Below are 15,542 nucleotides of genomic sequence, written 5' to 3' on the forward strand. Positions count from 1 at the left end.
CAGGCTGGAGTGCAGTGCTATGATCTCGGCTCACTGCAACCTCCACCTCCTGGATTCAAATGATTCTCCTGCCTCAGCCTCCCAAGTAGCTGGGATTACAGGCGCGTGCCACCATGCCTGGCTAATTTTTGTATTTTCCGTAGAGATGGGGTTTCGCCATGTTGGCCTGACTGATCTCAAACTACTGGCCTCAAGTGATCCGTCCTCATCAGCCTCCCAAACTGTTGGGATTACAGGTGTGAGCCACCGCACCTGGCCATTTTTCAGATATCATTTTAATTTGGATATCCCAAACCAGCATCACTCATGTTTAATTCCATTTATCAATGAATGTAATACTAAAGGTAAAATAACATTAACACATAATAATGGAAAGTTACTTTGGTTGTAAAATAAGAATTATATTTAAAGTTGCTTCCTAAATTTTATTTTTTTATTTTGCATTTTAGATGAAAGAGAAGATGTTCAAAAGAAAACATTCACAAAATGGGTAAATGCACAATTTTCTAAGGTAAGAATGGTTTGTTACTTTACTTTTAAGATCTAAGTTGTGAAATTTTCAAAATGGACTATGTACCTGTGTATCTTAAAAATCCGTGTTATTTTTCTCATACTGTCATTTTATTTTAGCTGTCCAAATCTGGGAACATTATGTTCACTCTTATTTAAGGAGTAAGCAGCAGAAGATATGGCAAAGATACACGATTTAATCATATAAAATGTGTGTCTTGGATTCTTCTTGACAATGTGAGTTTCTTTAATGACATGAGTCATCAGAGGTTATAGCGGCAACCTTCCATCAAGTAGCTAGAATATGTCACACAGTAGAAGAAGATATGAGGGATTTTTGTTGTGAAAATTATTTTTTTGTCCCTCTTCATCTTTACCAAGTTCAAGAAAAACAATATAATTGCTTTGGGTGTATTAAGCCACTATAATTTAGAGCATATTTCAAATAATTAAAGACAATAAGTTCATCTTGTGTTTCTGCAGTCATCGATCCATACTCTTAATATTTACTCATTTTGCAAATACAACTCAATTTCTAATCAATAGCACAACTCTAGATGATTATAGGTGAACACAGAGCAAGATATTCTTACCCTGAAAAGTAGTATTAGGAATACAATATATGGAGGATTATTGGTATGTCAAGGTTTAAAAGACTTGCATTTTAATTATTATTCTTGATTTGGGTAAATCAATCAAATGTTTGGTGAGTTAGCTTTCTTATGTTTCCATCATGAATGGTTATATATGTATATTTTGATTGCTTAATTGAAACATCAAATCTAGATAATGGAAAAATAAAGCTAATAAAATATGGCCCTTAAAGCCAAGACTTTAAGAGTGGCATAGTTTTGATAATGGATATTTTGTTTCTTATTGTAATGATTTAAAGAGTCACTAAAAGTGAAAATTTCTAGTAAAATGCTCAATACTCTTAACAGCTATGAATTACTCCCTCTATGGGTCTGATTTTGTAAAAATCATGATAATGGATCCAAAACAATCCACTAGGAGATCCAATCTCAAAAGTTCTCCCTTTCCTATGACAAACGTTTTTAGAATATTGTCTGTTCTTTGTGGTATTTGGTAGCAGAATGTTGCCATGTACTGTTTAATATAACTTACTGAATTTTAACTAATAAAAGTTCATTTTATTTACTTGCTGAATTAATAATAAATTTCTATTATAGACATAAAGTGAAACATATATTTTAAAAATGTTTTTTAAATCCTCAACTTTTTTAGCTAAATGAAATAAAATATAACAACATAAATCAAGAAGAATAAATTTAAAATAAACCCAGGATATTTAGGATAGGTATTCATAATTCTCAGAATATTTATAAGATGGGTATATATGGTTTAATTGCTGTATATACTGGCATCATTTACATTTTTAAGTTTTGGAATTCTGAAGCAGACGAGATATATTTTCAAACAAACATACAGACAAATCAGAATTGTGAAGAGATTTTCTGAAATAATAAATGTGACAATACTGTGAATCTTTGAATTGAATCAGAGTAATTTTTAAAAGGTGTGTAAACATGACAAGTACTATGTATCCTCATTCCCACAAATTGAAATAGATCTTCACTCTGTGCATTAACCTTTTCCATTATCATTTATCACAACTCACCTGTTAATATACAAATCAAAGCTTGATATCAAGTCCATCCTCTATTTATATATTGTTAGCACTGCCTTAGAGCAATTTGGTGTATTTTTTTCTGTCCTTATGAATGCCTGTATCTTAAAACTGTAAAATATTCACATATATGAGTACATTTACTGTTTTCTTCCCAAATATTTGCATCCTCTAATTCAACTCACACTTTTCAGTTATATTGCAAATGTTCTCCCTAAGTCTGTTATAATTGATCAAAAGAGTCACCATTCTTTCAAGTACAGAAATTCTATTATCAAGCATATCCTAAGTGTCAGGAATAGAAATAAAAGTTTACAAAGACAGAGGAGAAAACTTATTTAAAGGTAAAATGTGTATGTACATGTGCACTAACTTCTAATTTTGAGAACTTGGAAAGAATCTTTTTCCTCTTACTCTTTTCTGTCAAAACTTCGGCAAGTGACTACATTGTTTTAGACACTTTTGAAGAAGATGGGAATTTAGAGGAAGCTTGTTGATTCAGTTTAAATCACTTGGTGATACCAAAAGATAAACATAATCGTGATATATATCATCATTTGGCAATTTATTGCATCGCTGCATATGCCTTTCAGCAGAATTCTAGCCCTGTAGGATACACAAATTAGTTGAAGTGGAATCTCCTGATCTCATGGAGCCTGCACAGTTATTTGGGAGTTTTTGGTTAATTTCTAAATGGAGTAGAACTGAGTGGGCACAGTGTGGGTGGTCTGAGAAAGCAGTAATCTGAGCTAGAGGGAATCTGGTAACCTTTATGAATAAAGCTCTAAAATGTGAGCCTATCAAAGGCAGGAATGTATATCTTCTATGTAATCTCAATGTTTATTACTAGTGCACTACATAAATAGAATAAAGACACTAGGTCAGTAGTACAAATCATTAAATCTATGCTAAATTTAGAAATAGAAGAAAAACTGAGTGGAAAAAATGTGCTGAAGAAGACTTTAAAAAGAGAAAAAAGGCAATGAAAAATTACCTGCCTGTGTGGTAAATTAGACACAGGCACAGACACATTCATATAACCATAAAAATGCCTCACTAATAAACCTAACTCATATTCACTTTTATAGTTATATTAATGTCTGTCTGTGTCTAATTTACCACACAGACAGATGATAATTTTTCATTGCCTTTTATATACACATTTATATAATATTTGTAAATTATAGAGAGACAACAAAATATTTCCTTGTTATTTTGTAAAGCTATGGAAGGGATATTTTAAGGAAATAAATGTGATTAAACGTATCCTTGTTGTTGTGGCGTCATTTGAAGCCAAATGTGTCTAATCTAACTGATTTTTCACTTTCCCAGTACCATTTTAAAAATAAGCCCTCTCTTTTTAAAATAAGTCTTCTATTAACCTTCAATTCCAAAAAATTCTACTAGAATGTGATTTGTCACATCTATTATATAGAGATAACTGAACAATATTTATCTCCACATAAACACAAAGCCATTTCTAGATAAGATTAATTCAGGGTATATATTCTTTCCATGTAATTTATTGATATGTTATAATCCTTTAAAAAGCCTAGTGTATACTCTATGGCAAATATAATTTGCATTATAAAAATCATGCTCATCCATGCAGGCTTATTAAAGGAAAGTACAGTTTTGAAATCATGACCAAAAATAATTTTGCCATAAAATGTGCTTGATGTTTGTATTTGAGAAAATTTTTATGGAAAAAATGTTTACTACTAGATCAATTGAGTGAGATAAACTATCTCCCAATGAGTGATATGATGGGTTTGATCCTATACTGAATTTAGTGATCATCATTATTTCCATACTTCACTCTTCTGTCTGACTTTTTTCCAACATAGTATGCATATTTGACTTAAATGAAGTAGAAATGTATAATTAGTTTTGTTTAATGTCTTCACAAAAGCCCATGATATGATGATAGTGTTCCTGGACCAAACTGACGGTTGGGCTGCTTATTCTTGTGGCCCAATAAGGAGAGGCAGGTGAACTGGGAAAGGAGGGAGTTTTTATTTCTGTAACTGGTTACAGGGAGAAGGCCTGGAAATTATCCCCAGACCAACTCAAAATTGCCAAGTTTTCCAGAGCTTATGTATCTTCTACACTATATGTCTACATGTAAGTGTGCATTCGTCTAAAAATATAAGTGATTTACTTCTTCTAATCTATAACTAAGATCTGATTCCTGAAGACCTTCCTCTGGAGACTCAGTAAATGTACTTAATCTAAATGGGTCCAGGTGCATCCCAGCACCTGGGATGATTACCCTTATCTTATCTCCTGATAAATCATGGAGTTTGGGGGAGTTCCTTCAGAACCCAGTAAACTTATTTGTGGAGGCCTGGGGAGTCTCTTCAGACCCCCAATAAAACTTTGTTAATACTAAAAGGGTCCTGTTAAGAATTCCTTCACTATCTTGCCATGCTTCAAGGCCCAGGAAAGGCTTAGGCAAAACTCTTGGTGGACTTTTGTGACCTTCCAGCCTTTATATAAGAGCACTGGCTCTATCAGCTTTTAATATTTAACTTTACCACCCAGTCAGTGCTGAAACAGTTGTTATGGAGGCCTGCGTTAGTGAGACCTGGCCTGCCACAATAGTTCATTTACCTCTTCATTGCCGCAACGTATATGTCTACATTAAAAAGCCAGGACTCGCCCTCTTTGAACAGCATTATGTGATAAAATAAATTGATATGACATACTTTTTGCAAGATTTATTTTTAATTTACCTTTTAGCCAGCATGATAAGCATGATGTAGTATAAATTAACACTAAACTTGTGAGTCAGTAAAGCAGGCTTTCTGTTTTTAACCTTTAAGTTCAGGGGTACATGTGCAGGTTTGTTATATAGGTAAACTTGTGTCATGGGGGTTGGTTATACAGATTATTTCATCACCCAGATATTAAGCCTAGGACCCATTAATTATTTTTCCTGATCCTCTCCCTCCTCCCACCCTCCACCCTCCACCGTCCAATAAGCCCCAGTGTGCGTTATTCCCCTCTGTGTGTCCATGTGTTCTCATCATTTAGCTCCCACCTATAAGTGAGAATGTGCAGTACTTGGTTTTCTGTTCCTGCATCAGTTTGCTAAGGATAATGGCATCCAACTCCATCCATGTCCCTGCAAAGGATATGATCTCATTCTTTCTTATGGCTGCATAGTATTCCATGGTGTATATGTACCACATTTTCTTGATCCAGTCTATCATTGATGGGCATTTGGGTTGATTCTACGTCTTTGCTATTGTAAAGAGTGCTGCAATGAACACATGTATGCACATGTCTTTATAATAGAATGATTTATATTTCTCTGGGTATATGCCCAATAATGGGATTGCTGGGTTGAATGGTAGTTCTGTTTTTAGCTCTTTGAGGAATCACTACACTGACTTCCACAATGGTTTAACTAATTTACTCTCCCACCAACAGTGTATAAGTATTCCATTTTCTCCACAACCCCACCAGCACATTATTTTTTGATGAAGCAGGCTTCTTTACACCACTCTCTACCTTAGGAGAAAACGTTATATCCATACTTTAATTTATTTGAAAAGAAAGGTAAATATAAAATTGAAATTCTTTGAGTCTTATTTTTCTTATATGTTCATGCCTACTTGTAACAAAACATATATTAAAAGGGCATTATAAATAGTAAATCATATGAACAAAAAATAGTCCCATTTTTGTCATTATGTAACATATTTTCTGAATTGAATTTAAAAATGCATATATTTATGAATATTTTTCTACTGAATCTCTCCTTCTTATTTACTTCTATTATTTTCCATGCTCTCATCTAGTCTTCTTGAGAACATGTCATTTTAGTTGTAATCATTGTGTTCCTAACTCCATAATTTCATGATGTTATTGAAACACACATGAATTTTAATTCTGCAACCTAGTTTGTAATAAACCATATTTCCTTGTTTCTCTACATTGGATGAATCTGTTCCTACAGCAACTAGTAACCCCAAAAATCTGACTGGTGAGAAATTCAATCTCCATAACATTTTGCATTCTTCTGCTTCTTGCCACTTCCATTCTGAATGGCCAGGTAGAGTCCAGAATACTGTAAGTGTCCTGGTTTTCAGTGCATTTTGGTCATAGCTGATATGCTTAATAGCCAAGTAACATGATTACATAAAGGACAGCTTGTCCACAATGCCTTGTTTTAACACAGAAGAGCATTTATTCATGTGTTATTATCCTACTACACTCTGTATGCCAATTCATGTCCTCAACACGTACACACAAACACACACACAAATACACATGCACACACACACATATACATGCACCCAGTAAGCATGTTATATATTTAAAATGAGCTTAGACTTTTTTTAATAAAAGGATGATACTGGGACAAAGTGGCAAAACATTATTTCAGTGAAGGAGGTAGCAATATATATGTACCTTTCCATTGTGTAAGTTAATTCTAAATTTGTATATAACTAACACATTTATATATAACTATTGTACAACATGCCTGCTTTAACAGAAGTAATCGAGAAGAGCTATTGTGCCTTGGAAGGTTTTACATAGCTCTAAAATTACTCCTGTGCCCCTGGCTTCCTGTTTCTTTTTATCTGATAATAGGAAGAATTAAATCATTAGAGAAGATGACGTACAGTGAACTATGTCTCTGGATGCTGATGAGCAGCCTGTACAAGACTTTGGTAACAATTGAATTATTTAGTGCAATTATTTTGGAGAGATGAATATTGATACAGGAAATGTATAGAAATCCTCGTTTCAGAAATAGTGAGGATTGGGAACTTTTTGTTTATGTATACCATCATGTTAATAATCCTACTGAAAATTATATGTATATGGTTAGTTGCTCCAATAATCATATGAGTCAAGTATTAAAGATGAGTAATATGTGAATGTAGGTGACTTGCTCACAGTAAATGGAAGAGATGAAGCTAGAACCCAAGAAAATGGACTCTAAAACTCATGATATTTCCATACCTATTATTGTTGGGACAACAATCCCACCTACCCAGTGATGCATTTTTGGGACACATCATAAAATTGGTAAGTCCTATGAGAAACAGGCAGCGGGGCTGGAGACAGTGAAGACTCAATAATAGGCGGTATTAAATGCTTGCTTACTAACAGAGGCTTTAATCCACCTTTGAATGTTTACTAACCCCAAAATGCAACTCTTGTTTAGAGAGTTTTTTAGTTGATTCTTTCTGAATGATTTCTAATACAGACGCCCCTCAACTTGTGTGGTTAGGTCCCTATAAACCCATCGTAAGTTGAAAATATCACAAGTTAAAAATGCCTTTAATATACCTAACCTACGAAACAACGTAGCTTAACCTACCCTCCTTGAAATGTGATCCCTTAACACTATCCTAGAGTTGGGCAAAATCATTTTGCACAAAACCTATTTTATAATAAAGCTAGCTCATGTAATTGAATACTGTGCTGAAAGTGAAAAACAGAATGCATGTATGGGTACTCAAAATACAGTTTCTACTAAATGTGTATCACTGTGCACTATTATGAAGTCAAAATATCTTAAGAACTGTTTGTACTTTAAATGTTAATATTTTTGCCTACCGCATTTTGGTGAGTGGAGTAATCTTAGTTTTCAGTATAGTTATCTAAACTGAATATTTTCATTTTCGAATATTGCTTTTTATTTCTACTACTCATAAACAAATTATTGTGTGTAAATGACAATGTGAATATCAACTTAAAACAGTTTTATATGAAAATCAAGATACCACTTTACTGGCATGTACTACACTTGGTGTTAAGATGACTTGTAGAATGATGTGTTTGTGTTTGGAATCAAGATGATTATACTAAATGGTTTAATCTACTGAGAACCATTCCCTTGAATGTTTTCCTGAAACAATCTTTGCAAAGTACCTGAGTAACAAAGGGTATTACTCAGTTAGTGAGACAAAAATGGATTGTGATAGGTGTCACTGTTTTCAACGAAAGACAAATCACTTATTGTTAATAGTAAAGAAGTTTCTTGGAAATATGTTGTTGTTTATCAACCCAGTGTTACTGAGATCTTGACAATTCCTTTTAGAAGGTAAATGTTCTGGTCTCTAAGTTACCATGTCCTGAAATACAAGAAAATTGGAATTACTGATTACACCTATATTGTATGGAGTGATCTCAGTACCAAGCATATTTAGCTTGCATATGTAAATATTTACCAATTAGCATGATTGTTGCTAGCAAAAAAAAAAAAAATTCTCTATGGCTGATGGACCAATTCATCATTTATCTGATTTTATTTTGCTTTCTAGCAAAACAACACATATTGACATTAGTGATGTATTTTTATTTTGGAAAGAACAATTGACACTCTGGTACCATCCTATCAGAGATATATGTTTACTAAATAACCTTTCAACATTTAACAAATACTTATTGAATGTCAATTATGTGCTAATCATACTGTCATACAGTGATGAAGGCACAACCCAACATGGTTTTCCCTCTCCAAGAGATTATCATCTGAGAAAGGAAACAGTTGCATCAACAAATAATTAAAATAAAACATAATCTTTAAGGTAATAGAAATGCTGTGGGAACAGAAGACAGAATGACTAATTGCTTGGAGAGGATAACAGCTTTTTAAAAGATGGTGATATTTAATCTGGTGTTGTCTACGCAGAGACAATTTCAAGAAAGATGAAGGCAGCAGGAATTGCATGTAGAAATATGTAATAATCGAAGAAGTATGACTTGCCAGGTGAGTAGTAGCAAGGGAGATCTTTAGGAGTGAAGAAGAGAGGTTGTGAGAAGGCATATAATGCCATTCTTGAAGAATTATATTTTTGTGGGGCTGGATGAGCTAACAATAAGATAATGGCTTAGTCATGTTAATTTGCAACTTCTCATTGAAGACTGTGAAGCTCTAAAATAATAGACAATGATAGAAGAATTAGACTGCCCCCCCCCCCACCACTAATGCTTCATGTAAAATTTGGTCTGAAGTCTACCCTTTATATTTGGCAATAGACATAAAGTCCTAAAATGAAAAAGCAAGCAGGTTATCATTTTTTTTAGAGTTGTTTGATACCATGCACACTCCAAAATGGTGCAGCAAAACACATTGGAATTACCTAGAAACTGTGTTAAAACATGGATTGTGGCCGGGCGCGGTGGCTCAAGCCTGTAATCCCAGCACTTTGGGAGGCCGAGACGAGCGGATTACGAGGTCAGGAGATCGAGACCATCCTGGCTAACACGGTGAAACCCCGTCTCTACTAAAAAATACAAAAAACTAGCTGGGCGAGGTGGCGGGCGCCTGTAGTCCCAGCTACTCGGGAGGCTGAGGCAGGAGAATGGCGTGAACCCGGGAGGCAGAGCTTGCAGTGAGCTGAGACCCAGTCACTGCACTCCAGCCTGGGCGACAGAGCAAGACTGAGTCTCAAAAAAAAAAACAAAAAAAAACAAAAACATGGATTGCTGGGGCCCATAGTCAGAGTTTCTAATTCCATACGTCTAGGGTGGGACCTAGGAATCTGGATTTCTAATAGGTTCTCAGGTGATGCTGATGCTGGCGGCCAAAGAACCACACTTTGAGAACCACAGTGTTAGAATTTCAGTAATTTAATCAGGTCTGTAGTAGAGAATGTTTGAGGAAACCCCAATGAGGAATTTATTGAACCCTCAAAGGGGAATGACCTTTTTCCAGTTGAGAATCACTGCAAGTACTTGATTTAAATTGGGATTTATCTTGTGGGGACTATACTCAAAAACTGAACGAGTTAAAAGACTCAAAATCGATCAATCTGATACTAATTGAGCATTCTTCGTCCAAAATGTTTGAAACTAGAAATGTTTCAAATTTTGGATTTTTGTTTGGAGTATTTGCATTATACTTACTGGTTGAGCATCTCAAATCCAAAAATCTGAAATCCGGAATGCTCCAACGAGCATTTCCTTTGTGTTTCATGTCAGTGCTCAAAAGATTTCTGATTTGGGAACATTTTGGATTTGGAATTTTTGGATTTGGAAGGCTCAACCTATACCTATTTTTTTAAATGTGTGTGTGTTTGTGTGTGTATATATATATACACATATATATATGTAATATAATATGTAGTTGTTTTAGGTTATAAGACTTAAAAATACTTATCTGATTGACACACACACACACACACACATATATATATATATATATATGATATTTTTTTAAAATCCCAGTTATTTTGTGTTTCAGGGCAGATAGGCGATGAATAAAGATATTAATATAATTGAGTTCAAAGTTTAGAAAAAACAGTTTGTTGAGGTGTTACTGTTGACTGTATCCGCAAATGTCTTTCACTGCAATCCTTTAATGGGCAATTGTATATTTTTGTTAGGAATAAAACATTTCCAACTGGCATACAGAGTCTTTCCATCTCTCTTTTGTGCTTCACTTTGCTTCAGCAGAAGGATTTCATTTTAGTGACACTCTGAAGGTCTTCCTCTGTGCTTCACTTAAGGGCATTGCATTTTTAACCTTACCAAGATTTCTATGGATTCCTAGAATTATATTTCAAATTATGATCATGGTAGCCAGAACACAAAGAATTAAGATCTAGTCTGACAGTAATGTATTGATATAAGATCAACTGTAGAAACCTCTCCTGTAATAATGCACATAGAGGGCAGACCTGTGTGTATCTTGGAACATAAAAGGCAGAGTATGGTTTTTTAAAGCGCTTTGCTTTATTGTATCCCAATTTAGCTAATTTCACTGTACCAGTTCTATATGCAGAGATAAGTAACAGTAAAAATAGACAAAAAGTGATCTATAAACAAGCGGTCACCGGATTACGAGGTCAGGAGATCGAGACCATCCTGGCTAACACGGTGAAACCCCGTCTCTACTAAAAAATACAAAAAACTAGCTGGGCGAGGTGGCGGGCGCCTGTAGTCCCAGCTACTCGGGAGGCTGAGGCAGGAGAATGGCGTGAACCCGGGAGGCAGAGCTTGCAGTGAGCTGAGACCCAGTCACTGCACTCCAGCCTGGGCGACAGAGCAAGACTGAGTCTCAAAAAAAAAAACAAAAAAAACCAAAAACATGGATTGCTGGGGCCCATAGTCAGAGTTTCTAATTCCATACGTCTAGGGTGGGACCTAGGAATCTGGATTTCTAATAGGTTCTCAGGTGATGCTGATGCTGGCGGCCAAAGAACCACACTTTGAGAACCACAGTGTTAGAATTTCAGTAATTTAATCAGGTCTGTAGTAGAGAATGTTTGAGGAAACCCCAATGAGGAATTTATTGAACCCTCAAAGGGGAATGACCTTTTTCCAGTTGAGAATCACTGCAAGTACTTGATTTAAATTGGGATTTATCTTGTGGGGACTATACTCAAAAACTGAACGAGTTAAAAGACTCAAAATCGATCAATCTGATACTAATTGAGCATTCTTCGTCCAAAATGTTTGAAACTAGAAATGTTTCAAATTTTGGATTTTTGTTTGGAGTATTTGCATTATACTTACTGGTTGAGCATCTCAAATCCAAAAATCTGAAATCCGGAATGCTCCAACGAGCATTTCCTTTGTGTTTCATGTCAGTGCTCAAAAGATTTCTGATTTGGGAACATTTATGGTTTTTTAAAGCGCTTTGCTTTATTGTATCCCAATTTAGCTAATTTCACTGTACCAGTTCTATATGCAGAGATAAGTAACAGTAAAAATAGACAAAAAGTGATCTATAAACAAGCGGTCACTTTCAGTCTTGTCCAGAATTGTGGCCAGGTGATGAATGCAAACTAAGAGACCTTTTCATTAGAAATGTGTGAAGTCACTCTTTGGTTTAGCATTAGCTGTCTTTTAATGAGAACAAATGAGAGTTGCAGATGAATTTGCTAAATGTTTCTTTCTTTGATTTAGTTCACCTGGCCCAAAGGAAAACAGAAAAAAAATGTCTTCAATCTACAAGGTCTATGGAGAGTACTTTTCATAGGAACTAGTTCTATTAAAATTACCTGCAGTTATTATGTCAGTTAGAGAATAAATATTTTGAGTATTATATCTGTACTTGAAGTTCTTATCCTTTACAAATAATTTATATTTAAGGAAACATGCTTTGACAGAAATACACATGAAATCTACATTCACTACCTATTTCATATCAGGTGCTCTATTGTTTTGAATATAACAGTTAAGAGATCAAGTCCCTTTAATCATAGGGCCCTATTAGGTAGCGAGCTAAATCGAAGGAAACATTTAGCAAACTATCTGACGTTCTCTGTATTTGTTTGTCAACTTGTTTGTTTTTTCTCTCTGCAACTAGAATATAGAATTTCAGAAAGTGACAAGTGCTAAGAGAAAAAAATAAAGCAAGATAAGGGTAGAATAGGGATATTTCAAGGGGTAGGTTGCTATTTTATGTAGTAGGTCCTGGAAAAGCCTCACTTAAGAGGCATACAAAAAACCTGAAGGAAGGAAAGGAGTGAATCTTGCAGGTGTCTTGGAGAAGAAAGTTCTAGGCAGAAGGAAGAATATGTACACTCTGAGGAGAGAGTGCGTGTCTGTGGGACAACAAGAGTCAAGATGGCTGGTGCAGAGTGACTGAGGAAGAGCAGTAGGAGCTACAAGTGGAGTGGTATTAGAACAAATCAGGTAGGGCCTTATTGACCATTGTAAAGGTCTTGGCTTGTACATTGTGGGAGATTAGGAGATTTTGAGAGTTCTGAACAGTAGCCAGAAATAATGTAAGTTAGAATGTAGGATGCAAAGGTAGAAGTAGAGAGGTGAGTTAGAGGATAATGTAGTAATGAAGGCTGGGTGTGTGTGTGGCTAGGATTAGGTTGGTGTCCATGGATCTGGGGAGAAATGATCAAATTTTGGATACATTTTGAAAGTAGATGTAACAGAGTTTGCTGATGGAGTAAAAATGGAGATTGAGAGAGTGGAGAAAAACAGTTTTAGCTTGAGCAAAAGGAAGGATGGGATGGTTATTTACCGGGATAAGAAAGACTATTGCAGGAGAGGGTTTGGTGGCAAAGTATAGGTAAATTTCCCATGGGAAATCACTGAAAATAATTTTAGTTTTAGTATGCTTTTATGGAAGGAGTATTTGTTTTCAACTCCTAACATTTATCCTCAATGACAAAAATAAATAAATTTATCTCTATTAAAAAATAAGAAACAATGAGAGATGATACAGGTGCCTCTAGCATTGTGTGTGTGTACAACTATTGTGTGTGTGTACAACCAGTGAATGTTAACTTGTAAATCCAGTAGTGGTAACTTGATCTTTGTCTCTCTTCACATCTTATAGTGTGCAAAGTCTATGTCTACATTTATATTTTTGATGTAGATGTCCAGTTGTTTCAGCAGTATTTGTTGAAAAGGCTATCTTTGCTCCATTCTATTGCCTTTGCCCCTTTGTCAAAGATCAGTAAACTGTATTTCTGTGGGTCTATTTCCACGCTCTTTATTCTGTTCTATTGATGTATTTGTCTATTATTTTGCCAATACACTTTCTTGATTTCTGTCATTTCATAGTAAGTCTTGTAATCAGATAGTGTCAGTTTTCCAACTTTGTTCTTCTCCTTCAGTATTGTGTGGGTTATTCTGGGTCTTTTGCCTTTCATATAAACTTTAGAAACAGTTTGTCTATATGAGGCAAGGTAACTTGCTGGGATTTTGATTGGGATTGCGTTAAATCTATAGATCAACTTGAGAAGAACTGACTTCTTTACAATATTGAGTCTTTCTATCCATGAACACTGAATATTTCACTATTTATTTAGTTCCTCTGCTATCTTTCATCAGAGTTTTGTGGTTTTCTTGCAAAGATCTTGTTTTTTTTAAGATTTATCCGTAAGTATTTTATTTTTGAAAATGTTAGTGGAAATGGCATTGTGTTTTACATTTCAAATTCCACTTGTTCCTTGCTAGTATATGAGAAACAATTGAATTTTGTGTATTAATCTTGTATCCTGCAACTTTGCTACAATTGCTTACTATTTCCAGGAGTTATTTTTCGATTCTTTCAGATTTTCTACATAGATGAGCGTATCATCTGTGAAGAAATACAGCTTCATTTCTACATTCCAATAGATCTGTCCATTTTTTTGTCTTATTGCATTATGGTAAGAGACATTTTTGTCTTGTTCCTGATCTTCCTGAGAAAATTTTCATTTTCTCACCACTAAATAGAATGTCAATTATAGGTGTTTTTGTTCATTTTTTTATATTGTCATGACCTTGTTTTATAAAACACAATTATTTCTCTCCTAACTTTCTGTGGACTTCAATTGTAATTTTCCCATAATTCTCTTCTGCTTGCATTGCTCATGTTTTCTGTCTTCTTCCCATTTATTCTTATTTGTTTTATTTTGAGAAATTGTTTCTCATTATTGAAGCCATTCCTCAAATTACAAGTGATCTTAGCTTTTGGTTTATATTTAAGTGTGAGATACTAACATTTGATTAAATTAAAAACTATTTCATGATTAAAATACATTTAATATAAAACAGAATAATTGAATACATTTGTTGACATATTATATATGTGTGTGTGTGTGTCTATGTGTGTGTGTGTGTTTGTGTGTGTGTAAAGTCCAAAAGTTTGTATATTACTTAAAGAAGAAACATCTGATGCATTCTGGATAAAGACAGGAAAACCATATGAGTACTACAGCTACCTCCATTAATACTTAACATTGTGTTGAAAATATTAGCCATTGCAACCAGACAAGATAAACTAATTCAAGGCAAAACAATTGCAAGCAGCAGTAATGGGATCCCAATTTACAGATATAAGTGTTTACCTCAAGAGATCACAAGAAACAAAAATATTAACAAACACAAATATGAACACAAATACCAATAAAATAATTTAGTAAGTTAGCAGAATATAAAACTTACAGGCAAAATCAATAAAATTTATTTTATAGATGATAATGAGCTAGAAGTTTTTATGGATGGTGCACACCCATTTGCAACAATAATAACAACAACAAAAACACAAGAAACACATTTAACAAGAAATTTCAATACCTATGTTTAAAACTCTCCTGAACAATCCAAAAGGAAATCAAGGAGAAAGATGCAACTTGTTCCTGAAAAGCATGGCTTAACATTGTAAAGTAAGCTATTGTTTTTAAGTTAATGTGTAAATTAAAGGCATTCCAATATAATAAGTAGTATTTTTTTTTCTGGAGTTGGATAAATTGATTATAAACTTTATATAGAAAATACAAAAATAAAAATAACCAGAAAAACACTAGAAACGAATATCAATGAAGGGATAGGGAAACAAAATTATACATTAAAACTTAGGGGAAAAGACTGGGCGCGGTGGCTCACGCCTGTAATCCCAGCACTTTGGGAGGCCGAGGTGGGCGGATCACGAGGTCAGGAGATCGAGACCATCCTGGCTAACACG

General features: G+C 34.5%; 1 protein-coding gene across 1 annotated transcript in view; it reads left to right on the forward strand.

The window, feature by feature from the left end:
- Positions 1-15,542, forward strand: part of LOC105555622 (dystrophin) — a gene marked incomplete at its 3' end in the record, with an annotated part of 1,920,295 nt that overhangs the window by 192,485 nt on the left and 1,712,268 nt on the right. The window contains exon 2 of the mRNA XM_012002637.1: positions 450-511. Coding sequence (XP_011858027.1) covers positions 450-511 — 62 coding nt within the window. The remainder of the gene's footprint in view (positions 1-449; positions 512-15,542) is intronic.

The sequence above is a fragment of the Mandrillus leucophaeus genome, unplaced genomic scaffold (genome assembly GCF_000951045.1).
Source record: "Mandrillus leucophaeus isolate KB7577 unplaced genomic scaffold, Mleu.le_1.0 Scaffold692, whole genome shotgun sequence".
NCBI classification, from domain to species: Eukaryota; Metazoa; Chordata; class Mammalia; order Primates; family Cercopithecidae; genus Mandrillus; species Mandrillus leucophaeus.